The sequence below is a fragment of the Coregonus clupeaformis genome, unplaced genomic scaffold (genome assembly GCF_020615455.1).
Source record: "Coregonus clupeaformis isolate EN_2021a unplaced genomic scaffold, ASM2061545v1 scaf1986, whole genome shotgun sequence".
NCBI lineage: Eukaryota > Metazoa > Chordata > Actinopteri > Salmoniformes > Salmonidae > Coregonus > Coregonus clupeaformis.
In genome coordinates this window covers 46,059-66,380 of record NW_025535440.1, presented here as the reverse complement: position 1 = coordinate 66,380, position 20,322 = coordinate 46,059, and the positions used below count along the sequence as shown (strand labels likewise).

Below are 20,322 nucleotides of genomic sequence, written 5' to 3'. Positions count from 1 at the left end.
TATGATACTGTAATGACCTGTTAAAGGTGTATGATACTGTAATGACCTGTTAAAGGTGTATGATACTGTAATGACCTGTTAAAGGTGTATGATACTGTAATGACCTGTTAAAGGTGTATGATACTGTAATGACCTGTTAAAGGTGTATGATACTGTAATGACCTGTTAAAGGTGTATGATACTGTAATGACCTGTTAAAGGTGTATGATACTGTAATGACCTGTTAAAGGTGTATGATACTGTAATGACCTGTTAAAGGTGTATGATACTGTAATGACCTGTTAAAGGTGTATGATACTGTAATGACCTGTTAAAGGTGTATGATACTGTCATGACCTGTTAAAGGTGTATGATACTGTAATGACCTGTTAAAGGTGTATGATACTGTAATGACCTGTTAAAGGTGTATGATACTGTAATGACCTGTTAAAGGTGTATGATACTGTAATGACCTGTTAAAGGTGTATGATACTGTAATGACCTGTTAAAGGTGTATGATACTGTAATGACCTGTTAAAGGTGTATGATACTGTAATGACCTGTTAAAGGTGTATGATACTGTAATGACCTGTTAAAGGTGTATGATACTGTAATGACCTGTTAAAGGTGTATGATACTGTAATGACCTGTTAAAGGTGTATGATACTGTAATGACCTGTTAAAGGTGTATGATACTGTAATGACCTGTTAAAGGTGTATGATACTGTAATGACCTGTTAAAGGTGTATGATACTGTAATGACCTGTTAAAGGTGTATGATACTGTAATGACCTGTTAAAGGTGTATGATACTGTAATGACCTGTTAAAGGTGTATGATACTGTAATGACCTGTTAAAGGTGTATGATACTGTAATGACCTGTTAAAGGTGTATGATACTGTAATGACCTGTTAAAGGTGTATGATACTGTAATGACCTGTTAAAGGTGTATGATACTGTCATGACCTGTTAAAGGTGTATGATACTGTAATGACCTGTTAAAGGTGTATGATACTGTAATGACCTGTTAAAGGTGTATGATACTGTAATGACCTGTTAAAGGTGTATGATACTGTAATGACCTGTTAAAGGTGTATGATACTGTAATGACCTGTTAAAGGTGTATGATACTGTAATGACCTGTTAAAGGTGTATGATACTGTAATGACCTGTTAAAGGTGTATGATACTGTAATGACCTGTTAAAGGTGTATGATACTGTCATGACCTGTTAAAGGTGTATGATACTGTAATGACCTGTTAAAGGTGTATGATACTGTAATGACCTGTTAAAGGTGTATGATACTGTAATGACCTGTTAAAGGTGTATGATACTGTCATGACCTGTTAAAGGTGTATGATACTGTAATGACCTGTTAAAGGTGTATGATACTGTAATGACCTGTTAAAGGTGTATGATACTGTAATGACCTGTTAAAGGTGTATGATACTGTCATGACCTGTTAAAGGTGTATGATACTGTAATGACCTGTTAAAGGTGTATGATACTGTAATGACCTGTTAAAGGTGTATGATACTGTAATGACCTGTTAAAGGTGTATGATACTGTCATGACCTGTTAAAGGTGTATGATACTGTAATGACCTGTTAAAGGTGTATGATACTGTAATGACCTGTTAAAGGTGTATGATACTGTAATGACCTGTTAAAGGTGTATGATACTGTAATGACCTGTTAAAGGTGTATGATACTGTAATGACCTGTTAAAGGTGTATGATACTGTCATGACCTGTTAAAGGTGTATGATACTGTAATGACCTGTTAAAGGTGTATGATACTGTAATGACCTGTTAAAGGTGTATGATACTGTAATGACCTGTTAAAGGTGTATGATACTGTAATGACCTGTTAAAGGTGTATGATACTGTCATGACCTGTTAAAGGTGTATGATACTGTAATGACCTGTTAAAGGTGTATGATACTGTAATGACCTGTTAAAGGTGTATGATACTGTAATGACCTGTTAAAGGTGTATGATACTGTAATGACCTGTTAAAGGTGTATGATACTGTAATGACCTGTTAAAGGTGTATGATACTGTCATGACCTGTTAAAGGTGTATGATACTGTCATGACCTGTTAAAGGTGTATGATACTGTAATGACCTGTTAAAGGTGTATGATACTGTAATGACCTGTTAAAGGTGTATGATACTGTAATGACCTGTTAAAGGTGTATGATACTGTAATGACCTGTTAAAGGTGTATGATACTGTCATGACCTGTTAAAGGTGTATGATACTGTAATGACCTGTTAAAGGTGTATGATACTGTAATGACCTGTTAAAGGTGTATGATACTGTAATGACCTGTTAAAGGTGTATGATACTGTAATGACCTGTTAAAGGTGTATGATACTGTAATGACCTGTTAAAGGTGTATGATACTGTAATGACCTGTTAAAGGTGTATGATACTGTAATGACCTGTTAAAGGTGTATGATACTGTAATGACCTGTTAAAGGTGTATGATACTGTAATGACCTGTTAAAGGTGTATGATACTGTAATGACCTGTTAAAGGTGTATGATACTGTAATGACCTGTTAAAGGTGTATGATACTGTAATGACCTGTTAAAGGTGTATGATACTGTAATGACCTGTTAAAGGTGTATGATACTGTAATGACCTGTTAAAGGTGTATGATACTGTAATGACCTGTTAAAGGTTTATGATACTGTAATGACCTGTTAAAGGTGTATGATACTGTCATGACCTGTTAAAGGTGTATGATACTGTCATGACCTGTTAAAGGTGTATGATACTGTCATGACCTGTTAAAGGTGTATGATACTGTCATGACCTGTTAAAGGTGTATGATACTGTAATGACCTGTTAAAGGTGTATGATACTGTCATGACCTGTTAAAGGTGTATGATACTGTAATGACCTGTTAAAGGTGTATGATACTGTAATGACCTGTTAAAGGTGTATGATACTGTAATGACCTGTTAAAGGTGTATGATACTGTAATGACCTGTTAAAGGTGTATGATACTGTAATGACCTGTTAAAGGTGTATGATACTGTAATGACCTGTTAAAGGTGTATGATACTGTAATGACCTGTTAAATGTGTATGATACTGTAATGACCTGTTAAAGGTGTATGATACTGTAATGACCTGTTAAAGGTTTATGAGACTGTAATGACCTGTTAAAGGTGTATGATACTGTAATGACCTGTTAAAGGTGTATAATACTGTAATGACCTGTTAAAGGTGTATGATACTGTAATGACCTGTTAAAGGTGTATGATACTGTAATGACCTGTTAAAGGTGTATGATACTGTAATGCCCTGTTAAAGGTGTATGATACTGTAATGACCTGTTAAAGGTGTATAATACTGTAATGACCTGTTAAAGGTGTATGATACTGTAATGACCTGTTAAAGGTGTATGATACTGTCATGACCTGTTAAAGGTGTATGATACTGTAATGACCTGTTAAAGGTGTATAATACTGTAATGACCTGTTAAAGGTGTATGATACTGTAATGACCTGTTAAAGGTGTATGATACTGTCATGACCTGTTAAAGGTGTATGATACTGTAATGACCTGTTAAAGGTGTATGATACTGTAATGACCTGTTAAAGGTTTATGATACTGTAATGACCTGTTAAAGGTGTATGATACTGTAATGACCTGTTAAAGGTGTATGATACTGTAATGACCTGTTAAAGGTGTATGATACTGTAACTACCTGTTAAAGGTGTATGATACTGTAATGACCTGTTAAAGGTGTATGATACTGTAATGACCTGTTAAAGGTGTATGATACTGTAATGACCTGTTAAAGGTGTATGATACTGTAATGACCTGTTAAAGGTGTATGATACTGTAATGACCTGTTAAAGGTGTATGATACTGTAATGACCTGTTAAAGGTGTATGATACTGTAATGACCTGTTAAAGGTGTATGATACTGTAATGACCTGTTAAAGGTGTATGATACTGTAATGACCTGTTAAAGGTGTATGATACTGTAATGACCTGTTAAAGGTGTATGATACTGTAATGACCTGTTAAAGGTGTATGATACTGTAATGACCTGTTAAAGGTGTATGATACTGTAATGACCTGTTAAAGGTGTATGATACTGTAATGACCTGTTAAAGGTGTATGATACTGTTACTACCTGTTATAGCTGTATGTAGGTGGCACACATGCATACAGTAAGTTGTAAGGAACAAGCTTCCTGTTAAAAGTTGTCAACATAAGCCCCATCAGCATGGCTTATAGTATGGAGTCTTTACTGTTGATGATGTAACAAGGCCTCAGAAGGTGTTTGGAGGGAAGGTGAAACAGGATAGCCTGCTACCGGATCTGTTTGGGTTGTCTTGCCAACTCATATGGTCATTGTTGCATGACAATGACCATATTTGGCAAGACAGCAATAAAACCGATCTGGGACCAGGCTAGAAACAAGAGCTGAGTTTATATGAAGCACAGAGCGACATTAAAAAGACAGACAGCTGACAGGAGGTGTCACGTTATGACCACACAGAACACAACAGAACGGAACCTTTGTGTTTCACAGTTAACCCCATGGTGGCCTTTAACCTGGAATGACCCCTGCGTTGGGTCGATGTTCCAGAACCTTTAATCCAGATCAAATGATCATCCTGTGTTGTGTTATGTTATGTTCCCCCTTCAGATTAGGAACCACCTCACTTTTCAAAATAGAACCAGATCTCCATGATGCTGCATCATATACAACAACAAATATCATGATGATCATTCCTTGACATTTATTAGAAATATTGCCTTTCGGTTTTGTTACGAAAGCAAACAGGGAACAGAATCGAATGGGGGGGGGACAGAATCTAAGACAACACAGGATAATTTTGATCTGGATTAAATGTTCTGAAACACTTTTGGTCTCTGGAACCTTGGTCTCAAACTGAACCTCACCGTGCAGGTATTGTCAGCCGTCATCCTGTTCTCCTTGTCATTCTGTAAGGACACACATCACAGGGAAGCACATTGATGGCAGGAAATACACAAGCCAATACCACTGCTGCAGGCAATGTCTTTAGATGGCTTTTACGCCGCTAACAATGGTCAATAAACATGATCGTGATAATCAATAAGGTTATTCATCAGACAGATACATACAGCAAGAGGAACGCGTTTGGACGGTCGAAATTGTACATTTTCCCAATAGTTTGTCAAATGTTTGTGTTTTGTCCAATTGATTTTAGAGGAAAATATATTTGTTTGTTACTTGTAATAGGAGTATTACTAGTGCTTTACTGGTTAAACAGAAGCATAGAAAAACATTTGACTGAGCGAGTGGTTTCATTGGTTATGACTCAACAGTTGGCACATTAGCAAGGTTGCTGTTGAGCAATGCGCGTGTGTGGTAAGTGTCGTTTAGCCGTGAGCCAGAACGAAAGTTGGGTGCTTTCCCATAAAATACATGAATTAACCCCATGATGATCCACGAAGTGTTGGAGTGTTTAAGGAAAGCTAGATAACCACATGCAGCTACACACATAGCACAACACAAAATCTATGTACCAAATGGCACCCTATTCTGGCACCCTATTGGACCCTGGTCTAAAGTTGTGCACTACAAAGGGAATAGGGTGCCATTTGGGACGCGAGTCTAAGGCTCTGTTCCAATATCCATGGTAACATACTTCTTAGAATAAAGCAGTGTATTGGGGGCGTGGATTCTAAGAGGTATACTGGTGTGGACATTAGAACACAGCCTAAAAACTGTCTAGATGCTGTCAACACAGAAAGTGTGATTTCTTCACACTTAAAAAAACAGCGAGGTGAGGAAACATAGAATGTGTCAACATGGCATGCAAGAGGTGGAGAGGGGGTGTAATGGTGTGATGGTGTGAGGGTGTGATGGTGTGATGGTAGAATGGTGTGAGTGTGTGATGGTGTGATGGTGTGAGTGTGTGATGGTGTGAGTGTGTGATGGTGTGAGGGTGTGATGGTAAGATGGTGAGTGCGTGATGGTGTGAGTGTGTAATGGTGTGAGGGTGTGATGGTAAGATGGTGAGTGCGTGATGGTGTGAGTGTGTAATGGTGTAATGGTGTTGAGGATGTGATGGTGTGCTGGTGTGATGGTATGATGACACCAATTGAGCAAAGCTAAATAGAGAAATGGCCCTGTAGTCAACATTGTCTTTTGTGTTCTACGATAAGATTGAGGGTTGAGAAGACAAACTGTTTCATTCATCAAAAGAGTTGATTCTGAAAGTATTTCATATTTAGCAGTTAGCAAAAGGTGTCTTCAGACTACAAGGTTTATTTCAAATCTGTCATGGTTCATTTTGTCTGAGGAGTGTTAACAACACGTTCTAAAAACAACTTAAACCAAGACAAAATAGAACCCAAAGGAAGCCAGTGTGAATAGTCATACTGATATCAGGCTCTGAGTAGAACCACAGACCATACAGGACTCTCACTTCACATCACAGGAGCCAACACAGTTACAAACCGCCAACACCCTGCACTTACTGGGTAAAACAGAAGGAGGAGTTTCTGCTTGAACGTCATGAAGCATAGAACCAGAACACAGCGACAGACACTCTACATCAAGAACAGTGACCCTGTATGAGTCGGCATGTCAGAGTGAATAGAAAGGCGGCTGTTATGCTGTGGAATATAGCCTAGAATGTTCTTTTTAGGGGCTATGTACACAGTGCATTCGGAAAGTTTTCAGACCCCTTGACTTTTTCCACATTTTGTTACGTTACAGCCTTATTCTTACTCCTGAGTGGCGCAGTGGTCTAAGGCACTGCATCGCAGTGCTAACTGTGCCACTAGAGATCCTGGTTCGAATCCAGGCTCTGTCGCAGCCGGCCGCGACCGGGAGACTCATGGGCGGCGCACAATTGGCCCAGCGTCGTCCAGGGTAGGGGAGGGAATGGCCGGCAGGGATGTAGCTCAGTTGATAGAGCATGGCGTTTGCAACGCCAGGGTTGTGGGTTCAATTCCCACGGGGGGCCAGTATAAAAATAAAATAAAATGTATTCACTACTGTAAGTCGCTCTGGATAAGAGCGTCTGCTAAATGACTCAAATGTAAATGTAATTCTAAAAATTGATGAAATAAAACGTTTTTCTCATCAATCTACACACAACACCCCATAATGACAAAGTGAAAACAGGTTTCTAGAAATGTTTGCACATTTATAAAAAAACAAAAAACAGAAATACCTTATTTACGTAAATATTCAGACCCTTTGCTATGAGACTCGAAATTTAGTTCAGGTGCATCCTGTTTCCATTGATCATCCTTGAGATGTTTCTACAACTTGATTGGAGTCCACCTGTGTTAAATTCAATTGATTGGACATGATTTGGAAAGGCACACAAGTTTATATGAAGTCCCACAGTTGACAGTGCATGGCAGAGCAAAAACCAAGCCATGAGGTCGAAGGAATTGTCCGTAGAGCACTGAGAAAGGATTGTGTCGAGGCACAGATCTGGGGAAAGGTACCATCATTCTTAAATGGAAGAAGTCTGGAACCACCAAGACTCTTCCTAGAGCTGGCCACCTGGCCAAACTGAGCAATCGGGGAAGAAGGGCCTTGGTCAGGGAGGTGACCAAGAACCCGATGGTCACTCTGACAAAGCTCCAGAGTTCCTCTGTGGAGATAAGAGAACCTTCCAGAAGGACAACCATCTCTGCAGCACTCCACCAATCAGGCCTTTATGGTAGAGTGGCCAGACGGAAGCCACTCCTCAGTAAAAGGCACATGACAGCCCACTTGGAGTTTGCCAAAAGGCACCTAACAAGACTCTCTGGTCTGATGAAACCAAGATTGAACTCTTTGGCCTGAATGCCAAGTGTCACGTCTGGAGGAAACCTGGCACCATCCCTACGGAGAAGCATGGTGGTGGCAGCATCATGCTGTTGGGATGTTTTTCAGTGGCAGGGACTGGGAGACTAGTCAGGATCGAAGCAAAGATGAACGGAGAAAAGTAGAGAGATCCTTGATGAAAACCTGCTCCAGAACGCTCAGGACCTCAGACTGAGGTGAAGGTTCACCTTCCAACAGGACAATGACCTTAAACACACAGCCAAGACAACGCAGGAGTGGCTTCGGGACAAGTCTCTGAATGTCCTTGAGTGGCCCAGCCAGAGCCCAGACTTGAACCCAATCGAACATCTCTGGAGAGACCTGAAAATAGGTGTGCAGCGACACTCCCTATCCAACCTGACAGAGCTTGAGAGGATCTGCAGAGAAGAATGGGAGAAACTCCCCAAATACAGGTGTGCCAAGCTTGTAGCGTCATACCCAAGAAGACTCAATGCTGTAATCTCTGCCAAAGGTGCTTCAACAAAGTGCTGAGTAAAGGGTCTGAATACTTCTGTAAATGTGATTTTTCAGTTGTTGTTTTTTTATGCATTTGCAAACATCTCTAAAAACCTGTTTTCGCCGTGATATTATGGAGTATTGTGTGTAGATTGATGAGGAAAATGTTTTATTTAATCAATTTTACAAAAAGGCTGTAATGTAACAAAATGTGGAAAAAGTCAAAGGGGTCTGAATACTTTCCGAATGCACTAAGGATAAATATAAGGATAAATCCATTGAACCCTTTTTTGGTTCTAATAAAAAGCATGTGATAGTGGGCATGTGATTAGGTGATAGGGGAACGAGAAGGTGATGTGTATGGTGGTAAATGATATGGGGACATCGGCAGTACCTTGAAGGTGGGGCTCATGGGACTGAAGGGGCTGAAGGACTCGTCTCCCTCAATGCTGGAGATACTGAGGTTCTTCATCCTCCTCTCTGTAGCCGACACCCTCCTCCTCTCGATCCCCTCTTTCACCCTCTTCCTCTCCTCCTGCACATTACGACAACACACGCATACATACATGATGCTGAACAGACCTCTGTTGTGCATGTTGTGCATTATAATGCATTATGCAGAGCTCACAAGGGTGTTATAAATGTGCTTACAATGCATTATGAAGAGGGTATTCATAGGGAAGCGTTACCAACATGCATACACATGCATATACATACACAGATACTGTACATACCAGTCTCAGAGTAGGAGTGTTGATCAAGGATCTGACTGGTAGCCCCTGTTAATTCGTTATAATGGACCCAGGTCTCACCTCCTCTTCCTCTCTCTGGTGCTGCTCCTCTTCCTCCCTGGCCCTGTGTCTCTCCTCTCGCCTGCGGTTCAACTCCTCCATCTCCTCCTTGTCCTCCCGCTGTTCCAGGGTGCCCTCTCCCTGGCCTGCCGTCTTCTCTGTCTCCGGCAGCCCCTCGGGAACCTCTCCATCCACCTCCTCCTGTCTCTGCCCTCCCAAGCTGCCACTGCAACTGGAGGAGAGGAGAGGAGAGGAGAGGAGAGGAGAGGAGAGGAGAGGAGAGGAGAGGAGAGGAGAGGAGAGGAGGGGAGGAGGAGAGGAGAGGAGAGGAGAGGAGCGGAGAGGAGGGAGGAGAGGAGAGGGAGAGGAGAGGAGAGGAGAGGGAGAGGAGAGGAGAGGAGAGGAGAGGAGAGGAGAGAGTTAGAGGAACAGTTAGAGGAAGCTACTCCATCTCTCACCATGATCAAACTGCATTACAAATGTAACACCTTCTAATATCTCCACTGCTGTAGTTAAAAGTAAGATAAACCACTTTGGACAGTTCTTAACTTATCAATCAACAAGATTCCCTCAATTTGTTTTGAAATGTTTGTGTTTACCTGTCTTCTTCAGTGACAAACAAGGAAGAAGTATGTGTCTCATCCATGTCTTTCGGTGTGTCATCCATCTCTTTCTGTGTCTCATCCATGACAATCTGTGTCTCAGCCATGTCTTTCTGTGTCTCAGCCATCTCTTTCTGTGTCTCAGCCATGTCTTTCGGTGTGTCATCCATCTCTTTCTGTGTCTCATCCATGTCTTTCTGTGTCTCAGCCATGTCTTTCGGTGTGTCATCCATCTCTTTCTGTGTCTCATCCATGTCTTTCTGTGTCTCAGCCATGTCTTTCGGTGTGTCATCCATCTCTTTCTGTGTCTCAGCCATGTCTTTCTGTGTCTCAGCCATGACAATCTGTGTCTCAGCCATGACTATCTGTGTCTCAGCCATGACTATCTGTGTCTCAGCCATGTCTTTCGGTGTGTCATCCATCTCTTTCTGTGTCTCAGCCATGACAATCTGTGTCTCAGCCATGACAATCTGTGTCTCAGCCATGACAATCTGTGTCTCAGCCATGACTATCTGTGTCTCAGCCATGACTATCTGTGTCTCAGCCATGTCTTTCGGTGTGTCATCCATCTCTTTCTGTGTCTCAGCCATGACAATCTGTGTCTCAGCCATGACAATCTGTGTCTCAGCCATCTCTATCTGTGTCTCATCCATGACTATCTGTGTCTCAGCCATCTCTATCCGTGTCTCTAACTGTGTCTCAACACCCTATGGTAGAACACTCTAAAGGCTTGGTTAACTTAAGGAAGGATGTTGAGCTAGCCAATACAGGAAGTGATGAGAGTCACTGATCTTGTCATGCCTCTTTTTCAGCTCAGTATGAAGTAGGAACTGAGAGATGCTTTACAGAAGTGATTGTTCTCTCTCTACAAGTAATCCCCATACAGATTTAGTATCTTCATTTGATCACCCTTTTGCAGGAGAACTTTCCTGCAATGCAGGCAAATTAAAACTTGGAGTCTATTTGAGAGGTTTAAAAAGGCTTCTGAAGTTTGTAATTTCCACTTTGAAATTTCAGACTTGATTTTGCCTTACGAAAAAATTGAACAACCCCAAACAAAAATGTCCATTAATAATAATAATCCACATAATAATTCAAATGTCCTGTTGCTGCAGGATTATTTTCCTGCTGCAGCAAACTGGCTCAGATTAAAAAGATCCTCCATCTGTAGCAGGACGCTAAAACTGAAACTAAGGAAACTATAACAAATGAAGCTCAGACAGCTTCAGTCTTTGTGTAGAGTTCTCCTCCTCTTTAAATTGAATGTGTAGGTTACAGTAGTGAGATCTGGCCTCAGTCTGAATGTGTATCCAAAATGGCACGCTAATCCCTACATAATGCACTACTTTTGCCCAGATGAGATTCTATATAGGGATTAAGGTGGCAGCATTTTGGACACACGTGTAGACTATTTTAGGTTTGTTACCTTGGGGACAGTTTTCCTGCAACTAGGTATGATGTCACTTCCGCTCCAGCTGCTTCCCCGTTACTGTTGACGTGTCTCATGACTTTAGAGGTGTAGGAGATCTTCAACTCAGATTTCTTCTTTTCCACTACCTAAAACAACAAATAGTAGCTAAAAGAACAACACTTTATGGTTCAATTTTAGTTTTTTGCTTTTAACCCAGGTAAGTTAGAAAAAGGTCAACGGCATCAACTCATCTAAAGTTCGGTCAAGTTTTATCGTCACAGCCCAAACAACAGCTTCCCCTCTTTGCCCTGCCCTGAATAAAGACTACACTTTGACTTGAGTGATGATTGGATACAGCATTGCATTCACACAATCGTAACCCGACCTTGTTGTCTGTTGCTCTTCTTGAAGCATCTCGTGTCTTGTTGCTGGCTCTTCGTTCCCACTCCTCCTCCTCCTCCTCCTCCTCCTCGGGCCCAGGCCCAGGACGTGTCTTCAGGCAGGGCCTGGTTGTGGAGGTTCCGTTTAGCAGCTGGGACTGCTGGGGCTGAGGCTGATGGTCCTCCCAGGACTCCTGTTCCTCCAGGTGGCGCTGTCTGCGTTTTTCCAACCTCTGGGTCCAGTCACTGAAGCCCTCGTCCTCCTCCAGAGTCAACTGGCAGCCACTAGCCTTCAGCTCACTCTCACACCTGAGACAGGTAGAACTGTTAATAACAAGTCAAACCTAAAAGGTGGCACGGTGATTCATAACTGTTCACAGCTGTTGAACAGATATCGATCTTGCACAATTGTCAATATAAATGTTGTGCTGTATTCAATATTTCCTTCAAGAGTCACTACACCTAAGGACAGGGTTAGCCAGACCAAAGATTGCCAGGTCTCCCTTGAAAAAGACAGTCAATACATAGATCCTCAAACAATTAAACCAAATGGCTGCACAATGCAAAACCGGCTAATTCAGCAAAATTCCTAACTGTTCTTTTTTTGGGGGGGGGGGTGGAAACCCGTTGCCTAGATCCATCGGAGTAACCCAACTCAAAGTATATCAGTGTTCAATACTTAAAGTAATAAAGTGACATCAGCACCCATATGGTTATCTTTTGAAGTTGTAAATACTTAACTGTTTTGTGTTTTATTCACTCTTTCACATTAAATTGCATTATGTATTCTGAACTATAATGATTGAAGTTACTTGAACGTGAATATTTGTTGTAGTGAATATAAAAATGCAGGTTCACTTCTACTTAAATGATTAACCTTCATTACTCATTTTTGTCAAGTTTAAGTAGTAAGTAGTTCTGATTAGTACTTTTCAGTGGTCGTGTCTTAATGTTTAATATTGTTTTATGCTTTTGATGATTTGTCATTTGAACCCACCTTAGCAGGCATTGTTGAACACAGTGGTAATTCCTCTAACAGTAACTGGAGGTGGAGCTGTAAACAGTCATTGTTGAACACAGTGGTAATTCCTCTAACAGTAACTGGCAGTAGAGCTGTAACCAGTCATTGTTGAACACAGTGGTAATTCCTCTAACAGTAACTGGAGGTAGAGCTGTAACCAGTCATTGTTGAACACAGTGGTAATTCCTCTAACAGTAACTGGTGGGAGCGCTGTAAGCAGTCATTGTTGAACACAGTGGTAATTCCTCTAACAGTAACTGGAGGTAGAGATGCTGTAACCAGTCATTGTTGAACACAGTGGTAATTCCTCTAACGGTAACTGGAGGTAGAGCTGTAACCAGTCATTGTTGAACACAGTGGTAATTCCTCTAATAGTAACTGGAGGTAGAGCTGTAACCAGTCATTGTTGAACACAGTGGTAATTCCTCTAACAGTAACTGGAGGTAGAGCTGTAACCAGTCATTGTTGAACACACTGGTAATTCCTCTAACAGTAACTGGAGGTAGAGCTGTAACCAGTCATTGTTGAACACACTGGTAATTCCTCTAACAGTAACTGGAGGTAGAGCTGTAACCAGTCATTGTTGAACACAGTGGTAATTCCTCTAACAGTAACTGGCAGTAGAGCTGTAACCAGTCATTGTTGAACACAGTGGTAATTCCTCTAACAGTAACTGGAGGTAGAGATGCTGTAACCAGTCATTGTTGAACACAGTGGTAATTCCTCTAACGGTAACTGGAGGTAGAGCTGTAACCAGTCATTGTTGAACACACTGGTAATTCCTCTAACAGTAACTGGAGGTAGAGCTGTAACCAGTCATTGTTGAACACAGTGGTAATTCCTCTAACAGTAACTGGAGGTAGAGCTGTAACCAGTCATTGTTGAACACAGTGATACTTTAAAGAAAGTATCACTGCCTCCTTCTCACAAATGATCCCAAAAATATAAAAATTAAATAAAGTTGGTTCAACACAGTGGCGGGTCATTTTGACCCTAGGACAACGGGAGGGTTAAGTATATTTAAAACCAAATACTTTTAGACTTTTACTCATGTAGTATTTTACTGGGTGACTTTCACTTTTAATTGAGTTATTTTCTATTAAGGTATCTTTACTTTTACTCAAGTATGACAATTGAGTACTTTTTCCACCACTGCCCACAATCCTCTAAAAACTAAAAGTATTGCTAACTTGTAATTCTATATCAGCACAACACAGATAGATCAAGTGTTTTTTACTCAAATATCAATGTGTCTGACTACTGCTTTATTATTAAGTAGAGACAGAACAGACTCAAGTAAGAACAACTTATTTAATAAATGTTAGATTGACTTTAAAATATTAATTAATCATAACTTGTAAAAACTCAATAACTTTAGATCAGCAGAAATAAAGTTATATTTAGTCTATAACCTAATATTTGTTAAAGATACTCTAAAACATTAAGTGATAAGAAATCTTATTGCCATCTGAGTTAGTACCACTTTTATGATTTGAGTTCTACTGACCGTTGGAGATGTTTGAGTAGCCACTACTCTGTTTCATGAATGAGTTAGGCAGTTACTTTTACAGAGCAGATGAACTTCTTAAACAACTGATTTTAGAAGTATTATATTTTCTTCATACTGGGTTACATTGGATATCCAGCTGGAAGCCAACAGTTGATTGTCTGCCTCAACCCCAAGGGCACCAAAACACCAGGTGGCTAAAAGGTGTTAGCTGCTAACCACTGTGAAAACAATGAAGTTACTTCTGTATATTGTTAGCAGTCAGCACAATGTTGAAACAATGGGGTGTTAACAGCAGCCTGGCAGGGGAAAATACAGGGGTCTCAGGTACTGTAGAGAGGTCAGGAGACAGACAGACAGAGGGGTCTCAGGTACTGTAGAGAGGTCAGGAGACAGACAGACAGAGGGGTCTCAGGTACTGTAAAGAGGTCAGGAGACAGACAGACAGAGGGGTCTCAGGTACTGTAGAGAGGTCAGGAGACAGACAGACAGAGGGGTCTCAGGTACTGTAGAGAGGTCAGGAGACAGACAGACAGAGGGATCTCAGGTACTGTAGAGAGGTCAGGAGACAGACAGACAGACAGAGGGGTCTCAGGTACTGTAGAGAGGTCAGGGGACAGACAGACAGAGGGGTCTCAGGTACTGTAGAGAGGTCAGGAGACAGACAGACAGACAGAGGGGTCTCAGGTACTGTAGAGAGGTCAGGAGACAGACAGACAGAGGGGTCTCAGGTACTGTAGAGAGGTCAGGAGACAGACAGACAGAGGGGTCTCAGGTACTGTAGAGAGGTCAGGAGACAGACAGAGGGGTCTCAGGTACTGTAGAGAGGTCAGGGGATAGACAGACAGACAGAGGGGTCTCAGGGACTGTAGAGAGGTCAGGAGACAGACAGGGTCTCAGGTACTGTAGAGAGGTCAGGAGACAGACAGAGGGGTCTCAGGTACTGTAGAGAGGTCAGGAGACAGACAGAGGTCACAGGAAGTGAGTTTTTACAGCCAAACACCTGCAGTCAGCCCCAATGTGTGTGTGTGTGTGTGTGTGTGTGTGTGTGTGTGTGTGTGTGTGTGTGTGTGTGTGTGTGTGTGTGTGTGTGTGTGTGTGTGTGCATAACAGACAGGCAGGGGCAATACCAGGGATTTAGCCCAGCAGATGACAGGTGTTAGCCAGATCTCAGGGCCTTTGGCTCGGCGTCATGGGAACGGGACACACACATACGGTGGCCATGGAAACATAAACAAACTGACCGACCGACCTCGCTGCCAACGGAACGAATGCTACTGCTGCATCCTGTTTCCTCTGAGCGAGATATTGTCTGTGCCCCAAATGGCACACTATTCCCTATGTAGTGCACTACTTTTCACCAGAGCCCTATCTAGTAGTGCACTACATAGGGGATAGGGTTCCAATTGGGACGCAGCCATGCTCTCTTCCTGTAGCCCCGGCCTTCTGTCGGTTCTCCATTTCTCATTGTTGCAACATGGCAAAAAAAACGTTTAGGTTGATTTATTAATGTGCCACATAAAAATAGAATAATAATATTAACAAGTAGCATAATAACATAATAACATTAAAAAGTAGCATAATAACATAATAACATTAACAAGTAGCATAATAACATAATAACATAATAACATTAACAAGTAGAATAATAACATAATAACATAATAACATAATAACATTAACAAGTAGCATAATAACATAATAACATTAACAAGTAGCATAATAACATAATAACATTAACAAGTGGCATAATAACATAATAACATAGGAACATTAACAAGTAGCATAATAACATAATAACATTAACAAGTAGCATAATAACATAATAACATTTGAACATTAACAAGTAGCATAATAACATAATAACATTAACAAGTAGCATAATAACATAATAACATATGAACATTAACAAGTAGCATAATAACACAATAAGATTAACAAGTAGCATAATAACACAATAACATATGAACATTAACAAGTAGCATAATAACACAATAACATTAACAAGTAGCATAATACCAATCGAGGTATACCAAACCTTTTTTGATATACTAAGAGGACCGTTATTAGCATGTTTTAACCACTCCTATGTAAATGGTAGATTATCTGACACTCAAGAAGAAGGTCTGATTTCATTATTACTGAAACAGGATACAAGTGGAAAATATAAAGATCCAGTCCATTTACAAAATTGGAGGCCCCTTACACTTCAGTGTTGTGATGCAAAAATCCTAGCAAAATGTATAGCGCATAGAATTAAAAAGGTATTGTCGGATATTATTCATTCTAATCAGACAGGTTTTTTACATGGAAGATACATTGGAGATAATATAAGGCAAGTATTGGAAACAATAGAACACTATGGAAAATATGGGAAACCAGGCCTGCTATTCATAGCAGACTTCGAAAACGCATTTGATAAAGTTCGACTGGAATTTATATATAAATGCCTGGAGCATTTCAATTTTGGAGAATCTCTTATAAAATGGGTCAAAATCATGTATAGTAACCCTAGGTGTAAAATAGTAAATAATGGCTATTTCTCAGAAAGTTTCAAACTGTCAAGAGGAGTGAAACAAGGTTGTCCACTATCGGCATATCTATTTATTGTGGCCATCGAGATGTTAGCTATTAAAATCAGATCCAATAATAATATCAAAGGATTAGAAATACAGGGCTTAAAAACAAAGGTGCCATTGTACGCAGATGATTCATGTTTTCTTTTAGATCCACAACTAGAATCCCTCCACAGCCTCATAGAGGATCTAGATACATTTTCTAACCTCTCTGGATTAAAACCAAATTATGACAAATGTACTATATTACGTATTGGATCACTAAAAAATACAATTTTACATTACCATGTAGTTTACCAATAAAATGGTCTGATGGTGATGTGGATATACTCGAATACATATCCCAAAGGAAATAAATGATCTCACTTCAATACATTTTAATAGAAAGTTAGCAAAAATAGATAAGATCTTTACTACCATGGAAAGGAAAATACCTGTCAATTTGTGGAAAAATCACCCTGATTAACTCTTTAGTATTATCCCAGTTTACCTATTTGCTTATGGTCTTGCCTACGCCTAGCAAACAGTTTTTTAAATTATATGAGAAAAAATATTCAATTTTATTTGGAACGGCAAGCCAGACAAAATTAAAAGAGCATATTTATATAATGAATATGAATTCGGAGGACAGAAATTATTAAATATTAAAGCATTAGACCTATCACTAAAATCTTCAGTCATCCAAAAGTTATACTTAAATCCGAACTGGTTCTCAAGCAAATTAGTAAGATTGTCTCACCCACTGTTCAAGAAAGGCCTTTTTCCCTTTATTCAGATTACAACCTCTCACTTTCAGTTATTTGAAAAGGAAATAATCTCCCAAATGTCACTATTTCTAAAACAAGCCATAGAAAGTTGGTTGCAATTTCAATTTAATCCTCCAGAAACGACAGAACAAATAATGCAACAAATATTGTGGTTAAATTCAAATATACTAATTGACAAAAAACCTTTATTTTTTGACAGAATGTTTAAAAAAGGTATAATCTTCGTAAATGATATCATCGGTAGGACTGGTGGAGTTATGTCGCACATGCAGCTAACAAAAACATATGGAAATGTCTGCTCTACCCAAAATTACAACCAAATAATTGCAGCCTTACCGCAAAAGTGGAAGAGGAAAGTTGAAGGGGGAGAAAGTAAGGAACTTGTCTGTCGGCCTTGCATTAAAGAACATAATTGGTTAAGGAAAACTGTGATAAATAAAAAAGTATATCAGTTTCACTTAAGGACCAAAGGATTGACAGCAGTCCCATATAGATTGCAAAATAGTTGGGAAGAGATCTTTGACGTACCGATCCCATGGCATAGTGTTTATGAACTGACACGCAAAAACGACACCGGATTCAAAAAATTAGAATCTTTCAATTTAAATTATTATATAAAATTCTTGCTACCAATAGAATGTTATTTATATGGGGGATACAATCTTCCCAGCTCTGCAGATTTTGCTGTGAAGAGATAGAATCATTAGATCATTTGTTTTGGTTCTGTCCATTTGTAGCTTGTTTTTGGACACAGGTCCAGGAATGGCTAAAGGATTGCAATATTTACCTGGAACTAACCTTGCAGATAGCATTACTGGGTGATCTGAAAAGTCATAGTCAATCAATCAATAATATAATAATACTTTTAGCAAAAATGTTTATTTTTAATTCACAATCTGTAGAAGCAATGAGAATAGAAAGGTTCAGAACTTTTGTAAAACATCACAGTATGGTTGAAATATATATGGCAAATAGAAATCCTATATGGATGGTGTTAAGAGATAGATGGGAGGTATTGAATAGAGTTGAAGGATGGGACTAATAACAAATAACAACAAATAATAACAAAGATAGCTAATAATGTAAGCATACTGTGTCCATAATAAGTATATAGGTTGTATGTTGGGAGCTTTTGGGAAAGAGCACAGTTAGAAAGATATGGCATTTAGAAGCAAACCGGATGGACATCATGAAAATGATCGGAGAGGTTGAGAGTAGAAGAAGTTTAGGAGCAAAAAATAAATATATATATATATATATATATATATATATATATATATATATATGAATTATTGTAAAATTAACTCTGTCTATAAGGTGTAGATAGTAAGTATAGACCGGAAGTAGAGGCCTGGGCGTTGTTGTTCACTAATTTACTCCAAGTAGGGAAAGGATGGTGGGGTTGAAAAGTAATAAAGGGGAATATATATATAAAAAATAAAAAAAACATGGGGGATTGGAAGTGATGCAGACAATTACATTGATAGAAGATACAATCTATCTGCAATATTAAGCTGATCCATCCCCCCGAAAAAAAATAAAAAAAATAATAATAATAATAAAAAAATAAAAAAAATAACAAGTAGCATAATAACACAATAACATACGAACATTAACAAGTAGCATTATAACACAATAACATTAACAAGTAGCATAATAACATTAACAAGTATAATTATAAAACAATAACATTAACAAATAGCATAATAACATTAACAAGTAGAATAATTACACAATAACATTAACAAGTAGCATAATAAGATAATAGCATGAACAATTATCATAATAACATAACATTAACTAGTAAAATAATAACATAGTCCCATTAACAAGTAGCGTAATAACATATCAGTGATACCTACACACAGGCCCCGTGTAGCTCAGTTGGTAGAGCATGGCGCTTGTAGCGCCAGGGTTGTGGGTTCGATTCCCACGGGGGCCAGTATGAAAATGTATGCACTCACTAACTGTAAGTCGCTCTGGATAAGAGCGTCTGCTAAATGACTAAAATGTAAATGTAACACCACTCACTAGACAAAGCCAAAGCAGGCTACACTCTTAGAAAAAAAGTTGCTATCTAGAACCTAAAACGGTTATTCGGCTGTCCCCATAGGAGAACCATTTTTAGTTCCAGGTAGAACCCTTTTGGTTCCAGGTAGAACACTTTTGGATTCCATGTAAAAAAAACTTTTCACAGACGTTTCTAAATGGAACCAAAAAGGGTTCTACCTCGAACAAAAAAAATGGTTCTCCTCTGGGGACAGCCGGCGAACCCATCTGGAACCTTCTTTCTAAGAGCGTAGCGTTATTAGATCTCTGGTCAAAATAAAAATACATCCAGTGCTTTTCTACTCGATGAAGGACCGTTTATTTCCTGTTGTAACATTTGTCATCCACTAAACCACAAACACCTGCACGTGTTTCAGCAACTTGCCTAAAATGAACCGTTTAGATATCCTAGCAACTACTCATAAGGTTTGAGTAACCAAGGGACACAAGAAGTAATAACCTTACCTACCACAGATCTTTAAGATGCAACCATTGGTTCAATTCAATAGGCCTGTGTTGTGGAGGAACAAGGCTCACACACACACACACACACACACACACACACGAACACACACACACACGAACACACACACACACGAACACACACACACACAACACACACACACACACACACACACACACACACACACACACACACACACACACACACGAACACACACACACACGAACACACACACACACGAACACACACACACACACACACACACACACACACACACACACACACACACACACACACACACACACACACACACACACACACACACACACACACACACACACACACACCCTATAAGGCCTAACAGTAGATAAGCAATGTTAACTCATTTTCTGATCAGCTCAATACCTTCCCCTGGGTAGGACTCAGTGGCTGACAGGGCATCTAAAAGCAACAGCACAGCAGACTGCATCCCAG

At 39.7% G+C, this 20,322-nt stretch overlaps 1 protein-coding gene, 1 long non-coding RNA gene and 1 other non-coding gene across 4 annotated transcripts in view; 1 reads left to right on the top strand and 2 right to left on the bottom strand.

Annotated features, from left to right (window-relative positions):
- Window positions 1–4,862: 4,862 nt before the first annotated feature.
- On the bottom strand, window positions 4,863–9,105 carry LOC123488000. Of its 2 annotated transcripts, none has more exons than XR_006659932.1 (3): window positions 9,094–9,105; window positions 8,676–8,816; window positions 4,863–4,953 (listed from the first exon to the last, which is right to left on the bottom strand). It is a non-coding gene; the product is annotated as an uncharacterized LOC123488000 (long non-coding RNA). The 2 variants fall into 2 exon arrangements; XR_006659933.1 differs by lacking the exon at window positions 9,094–9,105 and adding an exon at window positions 9,016–9,036.
- Window positions 4,912–20,322, bottom strand: part of LOC123488001 (non-muscle caldesmon-like) — a gene marked incomplete at its 3' end in the record, with an annotated part of 33,863 nt that continues 18,452 nt past the window's right edge. The window contains exons 3-7 of the mRNA XM_045219027.1: window positions 11,471–11,774; window positions 11,101–11,231; window positions 9,094–9,304; window positions 8,676–8,816; window positions 4,912–4,953 (exon numbers count right to left, since the gene is read on the bottom strand). Coding sequence (XP_045074962.1) covers window positions 4,912–4,953; window positions 8,676–8,816; window positions 9,094–9,304; window positions 11,101–11,231; window positions 11,471–11,774 — 829 coding nt within the window. The remainder of the gene's footprint in view (window positions 4,954–8,675; window positions 8,817–9,093; window positions 9,305–11,100; window positions 11,232–11,470; window positions 11,775–20,322) is intronic.
- trnat-ugu lies at window positions 19,204–19,278 on the top strand. Its single transcript has one exon. It is a non-coding gene; the product is annotated as a tRNA-Thr (tRNA).